The 18777-nt window shown below is 53.0% G+C and overlaps 1 protein-coding gene across 1 annotated transcript in view; it reads left to right on the forward strand.

Moving 5' to 3' along the window:
- The window catches only part of ARID3B (AT-rich interaction domain 3B), a 31416-nt gene extending 13533 nt beyond the window's left edge, over positions 1 to 17883 (forward strand). The window contains exons 5-9 of the mRNA XM_035566788.2: positions 10256 to 10439; positions 11562 to 11821; positions 12042 to 12299; positions 14616 to 14717; positions 15576 to 17883. Of these exons, the coding sequence (XP_035422681.1) occupies positions 10256 to 10439; positions 11562 to 11821; positions 12042 to 12299; positions 14616 to 14717; positions 15576 to 15730 (959 nt within the window). The 3' untranslated portion in view covers positions 15731 to 17883. The remainder of the gene's footprint in view (positions 1 to 10255; positions 10440 to 11561; positions 11822 to 12041; positions 12300 to 14615; positions 14718 to 15575) is intronic.
- Positions 17884 to 18777: the final 894 nt, after the last annotated feature.

Here is an 18777-nt window from a genome sequence, read left to right on the forward strand (position 1 = left end):
GTGTTTCTGGTAAATCCTTTGTGGTGTTCTTTTCCTTTACCTCTCCAAGCATGCCAGGCCAGTCTGACTTGTCTAACAGAGATTTCTTCTGACAAAAAGCACTAAATTGTGCAATGGGCCTTTTGATTGTTTCCAAAAAGTCTGCTGAGTTGTGAAGGTAAGTGTGAAGAGCAGACATAAAAGGGGCCCTTTGCTCCCTTGTGGCACAGCAGCGTGCTGGACCAAACAAGCCAGCTGGTGTGCGTTTGGAGGGGGGCAGCCTCAGCACCACCAGCAGTATTGTGCCCTGAGAATCTCATAGGGTGTAAAGACGCAGGATCAGTCTCGTCTGTTTGAAGATTACCTGGTTGCAGGATTGGAGCTGGAGTCTCCTTTCCAGTTGGTATTTGAGCCCTGAATCTCTGGGATGCGTCCCCTTCTGTGCGTGACTAGACCACTAGACCCGTTCGGCTATTCAAAATGGGAAATCCAGGCACAATTATTTCAAGTCCTCTTCCTCTCCCTGTCTTTCTCCCTGGCGTGGCTGGAGCTAACAGCTGACCTGGTAAATTTTAATCCAGAAGCTTGAGGTTTCACTTCCAAGTCAGTTAAAAACTGGAGCTGGGTGTTGCTGTTATTTTTGGCTTTCATGTGCGGAAGCGTAACCAGGCTTAATTAGTTGACTTGCAAATGTTAACCTGAGCTCGCATATTGATGCAAGGGCTGGGATGACTGACATCCAAGACAATCTGAAGGGTGTGATTGGCAGCAATAGAAACCTCCAGATACCCAGGGAGAAATCTGCTTAATACTTTAGTGTCTCCTTCCTATTACCTTTTAATTATTTATAATTGACACCTTCCTGGTGCAGGGGCTGAGCTGGTCACCAGCTGGCTGCTGTAGGAGTTTAGCTTTTAATCATCTGGGCATTTCCAAGTGTATTTGTTTTCTGGAGGCTCCCTTGTTTTCTCGCTCGCGAGAAGGCTGGAAATGAAATCGAAGAGCCCCACCACCCATGGGGGAGAGGCGTAGTGAGCTGCCAGCTTTCCACCAGAGGGTCTGGAAATATTTGGCCCTGCTTGGGGAAACTGGCTAGATCACAGGGAGCGAGGCAGTTTTGGGCTTATTTTGTGTTCTGGCCACCCCCAAAAGCAACAGGAAGGAGGAGTTGAGTTTCTTTGGGTTGATATGAAAATCGAGAGGTATACATTGAAGTGAGAGGCACCTTCTGGCTCTGATCGGAGCTGCTGTGCCTTACTGCGAAGTAAATCTTTTGCCCCCCTCTCAGGGGCTGTATTATGCATTTATTTGCCACGACTCCTCTCCCCACTGCCCTCTGCAGCTGGACTGTGTTTTTGTAGCGAGCAGATGGACTTGCCCACCGCGTGCCATATTCTGGTGTGTCCCAAAATCTGGGGGCTTCTACAGCAAAATTATCACAGGGTACCATTCGGACTTCAACTTCTGCTCCTCTCACTTTACATCCCTAAAAAGCAACCTCAAACAAACGAGGCTGAGCAGCTGCCTTGCTCTGAAAGGGTCCTCCAAAGCTGGGTAAAGCTGAGGCCTCATTGCACCTGAGAGCCAAGTGCTGTGTTTCTTAGCTTCTAGGTGTGAAGAGCTGCTTCATTTGCACGTTGTGTCTGAAGGGAATGGAAGGCAGCCCTGCTAATAAACACTGCTGGTGTAAAGATGGGGATTTTGCTGCCATCCGGGAGCATCTGGAGTGCTGGCCCTTGCTTGGGGCTGGTGGAAGGCACAGGCTGCTAGCTGATGCTGAATGGAAAAGCCTGATGCGAAAGATAAATGCAGATTTCAGAAGCTCCTGAGTAAGAGGAGGGATGAAAAGATTTGGCTGTTGGTGCTGCTGTTTGGAATGTACCTAGAAATGTGAAGCCATGAAACAGGCTTAATGCAGATCAAATGTGCAGGTCTCATCTGCCTCTGAGCACAGCAGGTTGTCACTGAACGACCACAGCTGCAAGCGATAAAATGGCCCTTCGGTGGCAATAATGATGGAAGGGGGAGATGAGAGGGAGGCTGTAACTCTTCCTTTGTTGGGCTTTTTATGCCCCGTGTGGGGTTCGGTGAATGGGCCCCACCCTGGCGGTGATTGAAGGGGCAGATGGGGCGAGGAGGGGACACCAGGGCTCGGTGCACGGCTCCCTCGGGACCCGTCCCGCACCACGGCCAACCTGCTGCAGCTCCACGGAGACCACGCTGGGTTGCTGCATCCCCACTCCCTTTCTCAGCTCAAACCAAAGGTTCTTTCCTCCCGCTGAGTTCCTCCTCCTGCATCGCTGATCATTTTGCAGCACTCGTGTATCCAAAATGAACTGGGAAAGAGGGTTTTTGAGTGCCAAGGCTGAAACATTAACGCAGGCATTAACTCCAGGAACGTCTGTGGTGAGGGACGTGTCGTGAACCTGTGCAAAATTAGCTTCTCATGCTTTGGGTGTGGATTCCTTGGCGCGGTAAATGTTTGTGGTGACTCTGAAAGTCCTTTCTTCCGTATCGCAGCCCTCCAGGAGGCGTGCTCATGGTTTGTGCTGCAGCGGGTTCAATAACACAAACACCGAGCAGCCAGGTGGGCGAGTTGATGTGCTCAGGTCTCAGTGCTCGAGACGAGCACTTCATCTTCCGTGCACCTTCCACTTTTCAGACCTTTCTTACCCTGGGGCCATACCCTGAAGCTAAATTTTGGCTCCGTCTTTGTGGGATAAAAGGCATAGGTAAGACAAATAGCAGAAAAACATAGATATTAACCCTGTAGTGTGTTCTGGGCAGCACAGCTAGCCTGTTCTGTCCCCTAACAGTGAAGGACTGTCAGTGGTGTGATTCTTCCTCGTAGCAGCCAAGCTATAACCGAGCTGAGCACGTTCCACTGGCACTGGCCAAGACAGAGCTGGAGCAGCAGGACTTCCATCCCCTGGTATCAGCAGCGTTCGTGCAAGAAACTCCTCTTGAGAAAAGGTTTGATGGGGAAGAGATCTAACTGCGTGCTATGGCGTATTAGGAAAGGCTCCCTTTCAAGGGAAGCTGTTTTGTTCATTTTAAGTACCGCCTTTGTGAAGAGCTCATAAAACGTCTCCGATTGTACAGCTCTACTAATTTTGTTCAAGGTTTCTGCGTGACCTTGGTTTTCCCAGATGGCTTGACCATTCTGGTTTTTTATGTGTATATACATAGAAGGGGCTTTGTCAGCCTGACCGCGTGGTTTTAATGTTTTCCTGCTGTTGTATGCTCTGCACATTTTAGATGTGGAAATGCAACAAATCCAGGGTATTGACAAAAGCATTTACTGATGGGTTCTTTTATCTTTAGGCCAAGTGGTGTTTATGAAATGTTTGTCCAGGGAATACTCTCCGTCCCAGTGATTCAATTTTGCCACTTTCTTCTTTTCATCCTCTGGAGATATTCTGAATCTGAATTAAGCAGTGCAGCTCTGTAAATGAGACATCAATAGACATAAATTCTCAGCATCCTCTGTTCGTGCTGGCTGCCTAATGCTGAGCCGCAGCAAATGCTTCCCCAAATAGCAGCCGGTGTTCTGCAGTGGAAAATTCTCACTCGAGGCCCTGCACCAAGCCCAGCTGCAGCATCTCCTGCCTGAGCCAGTCCTCAGCAAAGCTCTGGTCTGGATGGTCCAAAGCAACCAGGCGAAGTTCCTGTCCCCGTTACACCCCCCAGTTTGTGCACGGCTATGTCTCTGCCTGCCTCACCCTGCTTAAAAAGCCTTTACTTCCTCGAGTTCTAGGGAGAACCGATGTTCCCGTTTAAACTCCTCAGTAGCATCCAGAAGACTGTTGCAGGGAATGCCTTGCAAGTGACTAAACGTCTCCACCAGACATGGAAGTTATTTTGGGGGAGTTTACCTGGGCCAAATTTGGGATAACTTCCAAGTTGTAAAAAAGCAGGTTCTTTCCCATCAGCAGCAAATTTTCCCCTCCTTCTGCTTTTTTTTTATGTACTAAGCAATCATTCCACAGGTGGAGACGTGAGAGCTTTCTCCCTGTTCGGGAAAAGGCCTCCAAGTTTCCCTTTGGAAAGATCTACAAAATCTTTTCTGGGAAAATACCCAGCATAAGTAATTTCTCACTTCCAGTGATGGACATCCATGGGTTTTTAGCAGCTGAAATATTTAAATGTTGCTTTAGCTCCATGGAGAACTCTTAGTGGAAGATGCGGTTGTAAATGGGAAATAGCATCAGGAGTTTACGTGGATTACAGATTTGTTTTAAGTTTAGCCAGCATGAATGCCTGAGCAGCTTGAATGTTTTATCCTGTATTGGACAGGATAGAAGAAATAATTTGATGTGATTAGCTTTGCGTGAATCTTTCTGTAGCTTATTAATCTGATCCCAGGCTGCTGTAGGGATTGCCGGTTGGGGATCCCTGAGTCCCAGGCACTCCTGGGCATGCAGAGTTGAGTGACGGAGTCAAAGGTGTCGTTCCTCCCTTCCCCTGAAGATTGAGATGTCAAACTGTAACACATTTCCCCAAAAAACTGGTGTCTGGGGCTCAAATCTTGGACTCCCAGAGCTCTTCTGTACATGGGTACTTTGTTACGGGTGTTTTAGCCTCTCCCCTAAATTTGACGGCGTGTTTTCCAAGTGATTGATGAACTCAAGCACTTGACCAGCGGAGGTAGCTCAGCACTGAAGAGATGACCCCACAGATACCCAGCTGGATGGAAGGTGGAACTGTTTGGCATGAAGATGCTCCGATTTTTAACTTGGTGCAGCCTGACCCCCCTTTATTCTCCCCAGCTGCCCCCATTTCTCTGCATTTCCTCCTGTATTTGGAACTCACCTTTGCCTAGAGAGGTTTGTCCGCTCAGTTCAAAGGTCGTACGCCTGGAACCCCCCCACCACCACGGCTGTCCCACATCTGGGGAAGAAATCTGTTACAGCGAGGATATTGGGCCCAGCTGGGCCAGGAGCAGCCGAACAGCTGGGCCGGGGTCGAGCTCGGCGCGAGAGCACCCATCTCCGTGGGGTCTCGGTTTGGGGGACGGAGGAGCACCCCGCGAGGCGAGGTTAACGTGGCTGGAGCCTCGGCCAGTGTCGCTGGATGCCAGTTAGGCTGCCTCCGGTTCAGCAGCCGAAATCTGATAAGGGGCTGCTGTCAGCCTCGCTTACTGCCGAGGGAAGCCGAAACTGATGGGGTTTTGAGGGGTGCCGATAAGAAGCGGGCCTCCTGTCAAATAGAGGGTGATTAATTGCCCTCGAGCCTGGCTCCCGCTTTGAGAGGAGTGTCTAATGGTCTGCAGGCTCGCGGATCAGGTGGTGACATTCCCATTGGGAGGCGCGAATGCCCGCTGTGGAAATGCCATGAATGCGGGGAGAGATCAGATCAGCCGGGGCACGGGCAGCGAGGAAGCAGGAGAGCTTGTTTCCCTTCTGTGTGTACCTTTCCTTTTATTTTAACGCTGACTTCACCGTTAGGATGGGCTCAAAGCAAGAACGAAAACCTTCAGGCAGAGAGAGGAACTGGGGTGGCTGAATGCTCCCTGCGGGGCTGGGTTTCTGTCAAAATGGATTTTACACCAAGTAATTATTCTGTCTCCTGAAGAAACACGAAGATTTCTTCAAGCTTGGGTTCAAAACTATTCTATTATTGTAAATCACTGCAGACTAAAAGGAAAGCCTCTTCCTTTTGGCCGTCTGGTGTTTCTTGTTCCTTCGGAGTGCTTGCTGGAGACGGGAAGGAGCAGCTCTTCCCCTACCCGTGCAGGGTAACACCTATGTGCCCCCTCTCTGCCCGTGCACTTCTTCACTCCAAAATGTGCTGTATCACACTTCAAATGTTGTTCTGCGGGATAAGCGTATGAGAGTCGTGCCTCCTTTGTTCTTTACCTAAAAATGGACACTTCTGAAAGTAAATTGGGTAGGAAAAAAAAACAACACTGGGAGGCGATTGAAAAAAACACTGCTTCAGGCTGGGTATAATTAACTGCTCTTTGTCTCTTGCATGCAGGACAAGTCGTGGCTTAGGCTGCTTGATGATGGGGAACTCCCTGCAGTGGGTTTTGCTCAGCCCGAGGAGAGGAGTGAGTCTCTTGGCAGGGGATCTCTGTCACGGAGGGCTCGTAAAGCCGAGGAAATCCCTGCGAACCGGAGGGAACTCATCTTCCGTGATCCTGTTACAGTCTTAGGGGGGCAGTTGTCTTTGTTTAACATCAGTCTGCCTCTTCAGATCTTGGTATAAATCTGAAGCCTGGCTATGTCAGGATGAAGAGCACGGAAAAAAACCACCTTGGGCAGCGTGCCTGGGTGGGTGAGGAAGACTTTGGTCCGAAATAGGGTCCCGTTGAACAAAAGGGGAGGCTGAGCCCCAGCGCTGGGTGCTGGCTGTCGTCAGAGGGGAGCAGAGCCTGCGTGTGCTGAGTGCTCAGCACCCCTTCCTCAGATAATGTTTTGTTGCCAAAAGATGTCAGAACAGTCATTCAGACATTATCTGGGGCTCACATCTTCCTCCGTCTCCTCTTAAAGAGCGAACATCAGCTTCCCCGTCAGCCTCTCCGACATAGGGGACATTCAAGCCTCTCCATATAAGCCCTTTAGGCTTCTGTTGTGTCTGCCTGAAACAGAAGCAGCTTTTGAAGGGGGTGAAACAGCTTGGCAGAAGGGGCTGCTGTTTTCCCTTGAAGGACAGAGATGTTTATAGCTACAGTCAGGCTTCCTCCAGGGAACCTCTTTATTCCAGAAATCTGAATTGTAGCTGCAGCTGTCTTTCCCTTCAGAAAACCCAGCCACTATGGTATGGGCTGCGGGCTGATTCCTTTTCCTTCCAGTGCTGTTTTGGGGCTTTTTGTCCTGTTCACAGTCCCTTTGGTAAGCACAGGGGGAGGCAGGTTGGCCGGAGTCAGCAGCCTCTTGCCCTGGGGCTGTGTTCCCACTCTTGGCTCTTTGCTCTGTCCCCTGCTTGGAGCCCAGCGGTTAACACAGCAGAAAGGGGGAACATTTATGCTTGTCCTAAAGCTTCTCTTCCTGAGGTCTCCCATGCATATCAACCACACACCCCCTTTTTCCAGGGGGCGCAGACTCCGTGTCCCCCCGCCCTGGCTGCTGCCTTGCAGGGATGGCCCACGCTTGCTTCGCTGGGGTTTTGCTTAAAGGAAAGCAAGTTGTTTACCAGGAAAACTCTGAGGAGAGGAGCCGCTCGTCTTCCCCAGCCTCTTCTGGAGCTGAGCAAGGCTTCCGGCTCTTTGCAGGCGTGGTACGTAGAGCATTTCTGAGCCGGCAAAACCCAAGCTTGAAAGTACAGTAAAATGAGTTTGCCATCAAAAGGCAACAAGTCTTACGCTGTGCCCCCGGCTGCTGACCTTTCCCTCTGGAATTCTCCCCTCTGACCTCCAGATCATTAATCCTGATGCTGCCAGATGACAGTAATCCATCACGGCCCCTGACAAGCCTCGCAGCCGCCTGTGAAAGGATCCGCTTGCCTTCAGCATCCAGCCGTCCCATGGCACTCGTTTTTCAGCCCTTCCTGTTGGAGCGCTGGGGGTTTCCAATAAAGACTTTATCGCCTCGGAGCTGGGCTGGGGGAGGAGGGGGCTCCACGAGCAGCTCGCCCTGGTTTCCCAGCTCCACTTGCAGGCAGTTCCTACAAAATGGGCCGAGGCGGTGAGGAATACAGTGAATTCACGGGGTGCGGGACGCAAATTGCGCTCGGCTCACTCATCCCGTGCCCGAGGGTGTTCCGTGGAGTGGTCTCCACCTAAGGGAAAGCTCAAAAGGAAAATGAGTGCGTCTCTGTGCATGAGCATGAGAGGATGGAAGCCGTGTCCCTGCTGTAAAATTCTTCAGCCTGCTCAAAGAAACTAAAGAAGAAAAAAAATAGATAGGTTTTAGCTTGGCTTAAAAGCTGCTGGTTAAATTCTGGGGCGCTTCAGACCGTGGGTCCTGTTTAAAAGAAAACTCCAGGAAGGGTGGGTGTCAAAGGGGTGGTAACGTGAGGACGAGAGGTCAGCTCTGAGTGCTGGTCCCACTCCAGCTGTGAGCAGGCTCTCTGGAAATAGGTGGAAGCCCTTATTTCCCACCCCTGTAGGTAACGTTTATCACGGGAGCTTTTGGATAAATTTACATTTTCAGACGCTGAGGTGGGGAGGTCTAGAAAAAGCTAAAACTGATGAGGATAAATGGAGTATTTTAAAAAGTAGGTATTTTATTTTGCTTCCATGTTGTCGGCTTGAGGAGCCTTACACGTGACCCCTTTCACTCCCCATCTGGTCTCCGGATGAAAGTCCCTCCTGGACCAGCTAATGCCCTTCTCTAAATGGGATTGGGGACGAGTGGGTGGTGGCGGGGTTGCTGGAGGAAAGGGTCTCAACCCTGCCCTGGCAGCGCCCAGGCTTTGCCCCAAATCGTTTTCTTGGTGATTTCCCTTGTTAGGATGTTCTGCCTTCCCTCGCTGCTGGGGCACAAACGCCAAACTGCTGCTGAAGGGAGGTTGTGGGGGTGGGAAGAGCTAGTCCTAGCTCTTTCTGGGGTCCTTTGAGACAAACATTTCCATGCTTCTGCATTCGGAGCGGGCTGGGTGTGACTCTGGTTGCTGCAGCTCAGCTGATGGATGATAACTTGGGGCTGGTAACATGATTGCTCCCAGCCCGAAACGACGCCACTGCCGCGCTCCTCATCCTCCTCGTGACGCGCCAAGACAAGATGGTGCCGGGGGAGAAAGCGAAGCGAAGCGAGGGTTGCGTCCACACAGGCTGACGTTTCGGGAGGGGACCGGCTCTGGCTGGAGCCAGAAGGCATCCAACAATCGGGAACCGCCTCTGCTCCCGCGGGGAGCTGTCGCATGGGAAATGCAGGAAGAGGATCTGATGCAGTTGGTGGATGACAGCTTGGGAATGGCAGCTTTGTGGCCAGGGAAGGGGCTGTTTAGGCAAGGAAAAAAGGATATGAAAGATCTAAAGTAATGGGGCATGTGGGCTGAGCCCGATCGGGTTGCTCTTTACGTTTAAGGGTTGGTGACTGGGTGAAATTGAAGGCCACCCTTTCAAAGCCGAAGAAGTTTGCTGCTTTTATCCAGCATCTCGTTAACCTGTGGGAATTGGTGCTGTGAGCTAATGCGTAATAGGCTTCAAAAAGAAAGGGGAAAAAAATTACACTTACATGTATAATGAGGACATCTGCAGAGCTCGCTGAGCTCCTTTTCACTAACCAGAATAAAACCCATTTATAAGGGCCATAAACTGCTCTGCTCCGGGGCATTAACCGGCTCGCTGGCTGATGAGCAGTGGCAGGAGCCTCCCCTGTGGGTTGGGTATCCCATAATTGTCCATTACGGCGTTTCGCCGGCTTTCCTGTAACGGCTGGTGCTGGGCATTGTGGTCGACAGGATACTGACCTCCGATGGACCGCTCTTTGATCCAGGACAGTATTTCCTATGCAAAATGAAAGGGTTGCTGCATCAGCATCTTTTTCCCCTTTCCTCTCCTTGCCTAAATCTCATCGGTTTGACCTTTTCAGACCCTGAAGGGCTGAAAGGTGCAGCCAAAAGGGCACTGTCGGGTTAAAAACGAGGGGGATGCAGTCAGTGCCTGCGGTCGCCGATGCCCCGTTACACCCTTCGGTTTTTCACCTGCACCATCCCCACCGTGCAACAAATTGCTGCTCCCAGGTGGCGTTTGCCACCGAGGGACACGTACCCGCAGCGGGGCGTCATTTGGGAGCTCATGGGAGGATGGAAATGCTTTGTAAGAGCAGAATCCAGAGCTAAGCGCCTGCTTGTGAGGGACGATGGAGGTACATGTGCGTGGAGGAGGGAGATGCTGCCGAGTGTCACATCCCCTTTTTGTTTGCTCTTCCCGAGCAAATCCTGGGGAGCGAGGGAGCAGAGTCCCAGTGCATGAGCAGCTCGAGCTGCCAGGCTGCTCGGCCCCTTCCTGAGCACAAGCAATCCAGATTTTATCTGAGATTGCCCTGGGTGCTCATAAAAAATGATTCCTCTGTGCTGCTCCCTCGCCCCTAGGATTGAATAGTCCCCACTTCCCCTCTCCTATTTGAGAAGTTGCTCTTAGCTGCAGGTTATTATTTGTCTGATAATTGCTTTTGCCTACAGGAAAGGATTTTTCGTGAAAAGGACGTGCCATGTAGCTACACTTCTCTGGCTCATTTACTCGCCCGTAGAGGGGCCTCAAGTCAGGCTACAAATAGAGTTGCCTGACTTTCCTATTAGAAAGAAGATCGATAGCCCCAACCCGCCAGCCTTCTCGGCCTCATTTTCTCGCGCCCTCCATGTTTCCTTCCCTGCTGTTTCCCTGCAGGAACTCCCATCAATCGGATCCCCATCATGGCAAAGCAGATCCTGGACCTCTACATGCTGTACAAACTGGTGACCGAGAAAGGAGGGCTGGTGGAAATCATCAACAAGAAGATCTGGCGGGAGATCACCAAAGGCCTTAATCTGCCCACCTCCATCACCAGTGCCGCGTTCACGCTTCGAACCCAGTGAGTCTGGAGAGCCTAAAAGCATGGATAGGAACAGAGCAGGGACTGGGGAGTGCAAAATAGGGACTGAGGTGTTAAAAATGAGACTAAATCCTATTCTGTGGCTAGGGAGGAGCTGATGAATTGCTTTATTTATCCCTCCTCTCTCGCCCACAGCTTGCCGTTTTCCCTTTCTATCCCTTCTCTTGTTTTGCTGAGCAGCGATCCTTCCGGAACGTTCTCCCCTTCCCTCCCTACAATCCCAGCACTAACACACCATCACCTTGTTCCCTGGGACTTGAACTCCTCGGGGCAAGGAGGGTCTCTTGCTCTGTCCCACTTGGCACCATGAGCGGGCAGGGGGGCTGCTGATATATAGTCACCAAGTATAAACTCGATCATTTCATGTCGTCACTGCTAAGCTGTGGACACCTGCATTTAGCGCCTGCCTGCCGTGAGGATTGCTTTTCTGGCCTGTAGTACCTCACGTTGAGTAGGCAAGCCAAAAGGAAGAAAAAGCAGAATAAGCAGAGAAGGCTGGTAAATTAAACCTACTGCAGAGTTTAAGCAGCAAGGCAAAGCAGCGCTTTTGTCCGGCGACTAGAGCATGCGAGGCTGGACTCTGGGAATGCGCACCCCTGTAAAAATGAAACTCAGTTCTTAGAGCTGGTAACTCTCTAAAGAGCTGTTAGCTCTTAGTTCTTAGAGCTGTGGAGTCCCAGGGAGGGAAGCTCCGTGCTGTTCCTCCAGCCTTTGGTACAAACAGACTGCTTGCTGCAAATTTGTGTGGCAGAATTCAGCAAAAGCGATAGGTTTGGTGCTGCCCGGTACAAACTGGACAAGGTAACTCCTAGATCACCCTCCTTGCTGGTAAGTGTTACGGTTCGAGATCTTATTTGTTAAAACTTTAGCTGCAGTGGTATGCAGCCATGTGCTTTCTTCATGAGAGCTGTGCCTCACACCCAAACTCCATAACACTTATGACACCAAGCACAGCAGCGGTCGTGAGATGCAAAGACTCCAAATCTGCAGGGCACCTCAGTCTGAAAGTCTGCCTGGACGACGCAGTGGGTGCTGCAGCCTGTCATTTCATGCTCTGTCGAGAAACCTGCCTGAGTCTCCCTGTGCTCGCCCTTCTCCCAGGTATATGAAGTACCTGTACGCCTACGAATGCGAGAAGAAGTCCCTCAGCTCTCCTGCCGAGCTTCAGGCTGCGATCGACGGCAACAGGCGGGAAGGCAGGCGGCCCAGCTACAGCTCCTCCTTGTTCAGCTACTCGCCCACCGCCACGGGGCCTCCTTCCCTCCTGTCTCCCCCAAAGATCCGCTTCCCGATCATCGGCGTCGCGCCCGGCAGCGGGACCAGCAATCCTCGCGTGTCTCCAGCAGCAGCTGTCAGAAAAGGTCGGCTTTGCGCCCGCCGCAGAGGGTGGCTGCGTTACGGGCAGAGAAACGCGATTATTTCAGTTAGTTGCCGTTTTGCCCCCCCAGACTAAGTTGGATTTGAGAGTAACGGGGCTTGGGTGGGTGAGGATACGCGGAATATTCTGCCTGCAGCCGAGCCTTTGTGTGCCTGCTTTAGGAAGGGCTGCGGGAGAGACTAAGTGACTCTGTCCTTCTCTAGGTGACGGTGTGCCCTTGACTGTGTCTATGCCAAATCGCATCGCTGTGCCGGTGACCTTGGCTAGCCAGCAGGCAACGGTGGCGGCGAGAACAGCCACCCTGGAGCAGCTGAGGGAGCGGCTGGAGTCCGGGGAGCCGCCGGAGAAGAAGGTCTCGCGGATGACGGAGGAGGAGCAGCGGCTCGTCCAGCAGGCTCTGCAGCGCAACCTCTTCAGCATGGCGCGGCAGATCCCCATGAAAATCAAAATCAATGGCAAGGGTAAGATGCGCCTCTAGGCACACGAAGGGTCTTTGCAGGCTGCCGCTCCCAGTCCAGGGTGTCAAACACCTCTTGGTCATCTCTGGGCACTGGGCGGAGGTCAGTGTCACAAAGTTACTAAAACGGAGCAGGGGAACTGCCGAGCTAAAGCAGAGAAATGTTTTGTTAGAGTTTACGGCTGCACTTCTTATTCTTTTTTTGATGATGCATAGCCCAGCCTGGAAGCAGATCCACCCTAAGCGTGTTCAGGAAGCTTATCCGGTCACTAAGATGACTTTTGGAGGGGCAGCCTGGTCCTGTGCCAGGTGCTCAGCCCCTCAAGTAGAGCGTACTTTCCCCAGCCCTGCCCTCATCCAGGGTTGTGCTGCAGGGAGTGAATTCCTGTCCTTTTCTCGTCGGGAACCCTATTAATTGATCCTGGAGGTGACAGCTCTCTCTGTACAGGTGGCAGTTAGGGGAGAGAGATGCCCGGCTTTTAGGAATCCCCTTGGCAGGTGTGATGAGGAGGCTACAAAGACCTGTGTATCTGCAGGGGGCCCTACACATCCCAGAGCTTTTAGCGAGTCAGGTGGTTCCTGCCAGCATCTGCTGCAGCCCTGCAGGCAGAGAACTCCTGGCAGGGCTGGGTTAGGAGGTCAGGGGGAAGCAGTATTCATGGCCAGGGAAATGCCCTCCTGAAATGCTTTGTGCAAGGGGAGTCACCCCGTAAAGGTCACGTTGTCAGAATCAATACTGTTGCGGAGTGGCTTCAAAAGCTGATAAACGCCACGGCTCCCTGCCTGTCCTGGGGCTGCGCTTTGCTGGACGGCAAAGGCTCAGAAGGTTCAGTCCCAACAGCTGTTTCCTCTGAACCTTTTGATCCATTCAAATTGAAGGTCTCGGAGCCCTATTAAGCGTCCATTTGCATGTAGGCGCAAGGCTGGGCAGGTTTGGCACTGCTTAGAAGAAGGGGAAAAGTTGTTCTGAGGCTAGCAGTGATATGCTTCCCGGAGACACTTTGCGAGAGATATATATGCTCTTGCTGCCCAGTTAAATGGGATCAAGACCTCAAATTGCAGGTCCTGACAGCTGCGCATCCACGTCAACTTCACTTTCACGTTAAAAAAAGTGAGTAAAGAGGAATACAAGTTTTATCAAGTAACGTTCATTCCCTCGTCTCACTTCATTTTTTTCCTCTTCATGCTGAACTTCCTAGATGAAAAGGCTAGGATCGGTTTTAGTCTCCACGATCAGTAACAGGCAGAGGACTGAGCCCTCAGCAGGAGTCAGTGATGCTATTCCCACCTTCCTTAGGGGACTGGGCAAGTCTGTGCTGTCTTTCAGGCCCTAATTTTCCCAATTGCAAAATAAAAATAATGCTGTGCTTTGTAAAGCGCTTTGGGAGGCACAGTTGAAAAGCACCGCACGAGCTCGCTCTAGCTTGATAGTACCGTTTGGGTTAAACGTTAACAAAGCCCTTTGCATTCTTCGCAGGGACAGTGGCCTCGCTGTCCCAGCAGACTGGAAGGGAGCTCCGAACACGCACTTTGCGTGCAGTGCCAGAGCCTGGGCAGACTGTCTCCATCGTCTCTCCCTGTTTTAATAGCACAATGCCCCGAAACCAACACTGCGGGGCCGGTAACCGTGGCACTGTGCAAACTAAGGCCGAATTAATGAGCGTGGAGGAGCAATCCCAGGCTCACACTCAGGTTGTTTCGGTTGGAGGGTTCAGAAGCATCCAGGAGGGTTTGATGTTCAGCTCCCCTTAGACATCAGAGCAGAGTGGATCCCTGCTCTGCACTGTCACTTCCACAACTGCCCGGGATGCCTTAGAAAGGGCTGTCCGTGCGGAGGGGACAGAGAAAACAGACTTCACATGCACTAGGGGCAGCCGAGCGTGCTCGTCCTGGGTTTGAGCCTGTCATGCTTCAGGCAGTCCCCCTCCAGCGGCCGCTGGAGCTGCTGCAGCCTGAGCTCGGCACACCGCAAGTGGCAGCAGCTCCCTGAGAAATCCCCACCCCGGGGGGCGGCTCTAGGCTCTGCCTGCGCCCCAGCTCTGCTGCAAACTCGGCCACAATCCAGCCGATGTAAACATGTCTCGTGTGCTGGTGGCTTTTTCTGCGGAGGGGTTGTTCATTTGGCCCCAGTCGGGGACTTCAGTGGGATCCCAGCCCACATACAGTTCACGCCTGGGCACCTGTGTAAGAGGACTGACAGTGGTTTTTTTCCTCATCAGAGAAGAGCCAAAAGGAGGGCCGCGGAGGTATCCGATCAGCTCTGGATAGCACAAGAGATGGTGTAGTTCCTCTCTAACTTTGTCTTTTCTTTTCTGGACAGAAGATAAACCGGACTCGGCGGCGGCGGCAGCACTGAATCTGTCACCTAACGGCATTGGGAGCATCAACATGTCGGTGGAGATTAACGGCACGATTTATGCTGGTGAGGAGGAGCCGCTCTCCGGGGACGTGTGGGGATGCTGAGTGGGATGTGCGGAGGGTGGCATGCTGCCAGGGGCTGGCTGTTTGCTGAAGCACAGCACACAGCTCACCCGGCTCAGAAAGCTCAGCAGGAGCTGATTTGTTTTCTTTTTGGTCAAGATGAATACTCCTTCCTTTTGGAGGTGGTGGTGGTTACTATTTTTTAAATCTCAGATGCTCCTGAATGCTGGTTCTCGGTGATTTTCTGTTTGTGCAAGGAGCTGTTGCTGTAATGGCATTCGTGTTTCTGCCGTGATCTCTACTCTTGAGTTGTCCCCGGGGAAGCATTTTGCTGGCAGTCCACAAGTGGCATTTTGCTGTGGCAGGGAAGAGGGAACCTGGTGAGAAATCCAGCTTCTCCTGAGAGGGAACTTCTGTAGTAAGTGCTAGCAGGAAGGAGCATTGTGCCCCTTCTCCTATTCAGGAGGAGCTTAACTCAGCTTCTCCTCACATGCTGTAGGGAAGCAAGAGTTGTTGCTGTCCCTGTACTCAGCTCGAGCCATTTGACTTGTGCAGGTCACGTTTACGTGACAAAGTCCCCAGTGGGAGACCTGGCGCTGCACCCTCCAGAGGTGTTGAAGCCGTTTGGGATCTTCCAGTCTTCTGTAAGCAAAAGATCCCACGGCAGGGGCTGACAGAGCAAGTCCCAGAGTACCCCCGCTAATATCCTTGCCGTCGCCGATGCTCTGATCTGCCTCGAAGCCTGCTGGTCTTGCGCTGGGCCCCCTTCTGTTAGGGTGAAGCCTTTGGGGTTGCTCTCTACCATATCCTCCTGAGCTGTGTCACCCCGTAACCCTTCTTCCCTCCCCGTGCCTTGCAGGAGTGCTCTTTGCCCAGAAGCCAGTCGTCCATCTCATCGCGGGCTCCAGCACGCAGAGCTCCTGCAGCAGCAGCAGCAGCTCCCACTGCTCTCCCAGCCCTACCTCATCGCGGGGAACGCCCGGCGCAGAGCCCTCCACCAGCTGGTCTCTCTGACGGACGGCCGCGCTCGCTGTCTCACACTGGCCCCCGGCAGCTCTCCCTCTCTGCTCGCGGCGGGGAGCGAGCCGGGAAGGAGTCGCACACGTTACCTCATCTCAAGGAACCTGCTTTGCGGCTGGCCGACGGCAAGATGATGATGCTGAAACCTTTCCACGCCAGCGAGTTGTTCTTCATCGTCCGTTTGTCCAGCCTTTTCCTTCCTTCTCCCCTTTCTTCCTCCCTCTCTCTTCCGTTTTCTTCCTCCTCCTCCTCCTCCTCCTCCTCCTCCCCCCGGGGTTTGCCGTGTTCCCGCTGGGGGGCGGGACATGGAGAGGGGGCACCCCTGGCGTTTTTCAATCAGGGATCGTCTCTAGGAGCGGCGGGTCGAGAGATGGCTGAGACGTCACCAGGGCAGGTGGAAGGAGCCGGGGTCGGGGCAGGGAAGCGGGGTTCTCCTCGAAGCAGCAGCCACGCAGGCTCTTCCCACAAAACATCCCAGTGTGTTGACAATCCGAACGGCCGGCAGGCTGCCTTGCCCCTCTCCTGCCGGGCTCGCAGCTGCCGAGCAGGCGAGCTTCCTCGCTTTTCTTCAGGCTCTGCCGTGCTCCAGTCCTCCCCTCGGGCCCACGGTCCTTGCTTGTGGAGTCCCGAGAGACTTGGTGAACCTCCTTCCCCCCCTCTCGGAGGTCTTGGCCGCAGGGGAAGGACCCCCAGACACAGAAAACCCCCGCTCGCTCAGCTGCTTCGTTCTCCTGGCTGGTGCTGGCCCGTTCCCTACTGTCGTTGCCTTTTTCAGGCTTTCAGCCAAGTTGTAAATGCCCTCGACCTTGTCTCTCTGCCCTTGGGGAACTCATCCCGCTGACATTTACCCTGACAGCCTGAACTTGTTTTCGCTTGGGTTTGATCCTCTGCCCCCCTTGACACAAGACCCGGTGGCTCCGCGAGCTCAGCCCCTGCTCGCGTGGCCTCGCTGTGTCCCCTCTCCTCCTGCCGTCCCGCACACATCCTCCCCCGCCTGGAGGTCAGATCCGAGCGCCATCCCTCCTGCCCTGGTGACGTCCTTTCCATCCTCCGGGCCCGAGTCAGGTTTTTTTGAGCAGATGAAATACCTCAGATATGTACTTGTTGTTGGGGTTTTTGTTTGTTTGTTTTGGGTTGTTTTTTTTTTTTTTAACCTCTTCAGGAAGTATTGGCATATCTTATCGCTTGATTTTTTATATATATATATGTGGTTTTGCTGACGTTGTGTTTATTTTTTTTTTTTTATTTTTAATTGTAGCACCAAAGACAGAAAAAAAAAACAAAGCTGAGCGAAGGAGCAGCGGCTTCCCCATCCTTTAGGCTAGCCAGGAGACATGCTGAGCACCACTGTCCCAGGACATGCGCACGACAGGACAGGTAGAGGTAGGAACAGAGGGCAAGGGCGACAGCTGAGTTAGAGGACCCGTCCTTCACCTTGGACAGGAGGCTGTCTCCAGAGGCCCTGTTGGATTTCTCCATCCCCAGTCATCTGTCCTTGCCCGTAGCAAAGCTGCGCAGCGCAGCTGGGAGGCGACAGCCCTGCCAACACTACGGATTTCCCCGGCCTCTCATAGGAAGGTGCTTCCTCAAAGCAGAGCTTGGTCTTGTGGCAGGGATGCAGCCTGCTCGGTCGGGCCGTGGCTTTGTGAATGTTTTCCCGGGCTCGCTGGATGCAGACAGCGCAGCTGATTCTGCCCTCGCTACAAGACTAAGCCCTGTGGGTGCTGCGTCACTTCAGCTGTCGTGAGAGGCACCGAAATAACTCGTTCCTCTCGTTTTCCACCTGCACATCGCTGCTGGTGTTACCAAACCGCGTGGGAAGCACCCAAGCCAGTAGCTGCATTACAATCGAAGTGAAAAACAGGTTAAAACTCCGGAGGTTCAGCTTGTAAAAAACCAAAACAGTTTCCTGGAGTGTTACTGGTGAGGCACCACGTGCCCCCCAGCAAACGGACAGCTCTGGCTGCCTGCAGTACGTCCCTGTTTATGGACCTGGGTTCCTCTTTTACTGCCTGTGAGTTCCTGGCGGTTCCTTCAGGCGATCCTTCCCCGAGAGGCCTGACAGCAGGCACCCCTGGCTGCCAGCTGCGCTGCTGTCCTGCTCTCGGAGCGAACGGAGGAGCGCGGGGCCGGTCGCTGCTCTTCAGGTGAGCAGGGCTGCCGGGGGCGCTCGGCTCCCCACGCTCGAGGCAGTCACAGGCTGCTCCTGCCCAGGCTGCGCGGCCAGAGCCCAGCCGAGAAGGGTCCTTCGCTCCCACCTCCAGCCCCCGTGGCGCTGCTCCCCCGCCGGTGTGTTCCGCAGAGGGACAGCTGCCTTCCCGTCAATTCCCAACCTTCGTCTCGTCCCTTTTAATCCCCCGGCACCACTCGGTCGGCTGCCTGCCCGTCCTCAGAGCGGAGCAGGAGCGAGCTCGCAGCAGCGATCTGTGGTTTTCTCCTTGTTTGAAGCCCAGGTGCAGGGATGGCCCCATCCCTTGGGCGAGGCTGTACGACCACAGGCAGGAGCTCCCGCTCGCGAGAGGCCCCCGCTCTCTGGATGCCAGTTTATGTCACACGGCTCGAGTTATCTTCACGGGGAGGGAGGGAGCGACAGCGAAGGCGCATGTCCTGGGATGGATTCTGCTCCACGATGTCCCACCTCCGCTTGCTTTCAGTGGGGAAGCAGAGCTGCTCTTTGGCCGCACACCTCTGAGGCATTTCATTGTCTCCACTCAGAGAGGATTCTCCAGACTCTGACTCATTCAGACTGTTCTTTTTTTTTTTTTTCCTTTTTTTTCTTTTGGTTAGGTTGGTTTTTTTTTTGGAGGTGGGGGGTGGGTTTGGGGGCTGTTTCCTAAGAGTGGGACTGGGGGACTTTTGGCTTTTCCTTATGCTTTCTTCTCTGGTCCTGGGGAGCAGAGGTTAGTAATGGGTGTTTTTGCTTATGTATCACATGCTAACATTGTGTTTTCTTGCACAGAAAGGCACTCGAATCACTGAACTGCTAAACAGCTTTGACACTACTAGAGTATTAATGTTTATAAGCTTTACACAACTAGACT

This window comes from Cygnus atratus, chromosome 11 (genome assembly GCF_013377495.2).
Source record: "Cygnus atratus isolate AKBS03 ecotype Queensland, Australia chromosome 11, CAtr_DNAZoo_HiC_assembly, whole genome shotgun sequence".
NCBI lineage: Eukaryota > Metazoa > Chordata > Aves > Anseriformes > Anatidae > Cygnus > Cygnus atratus.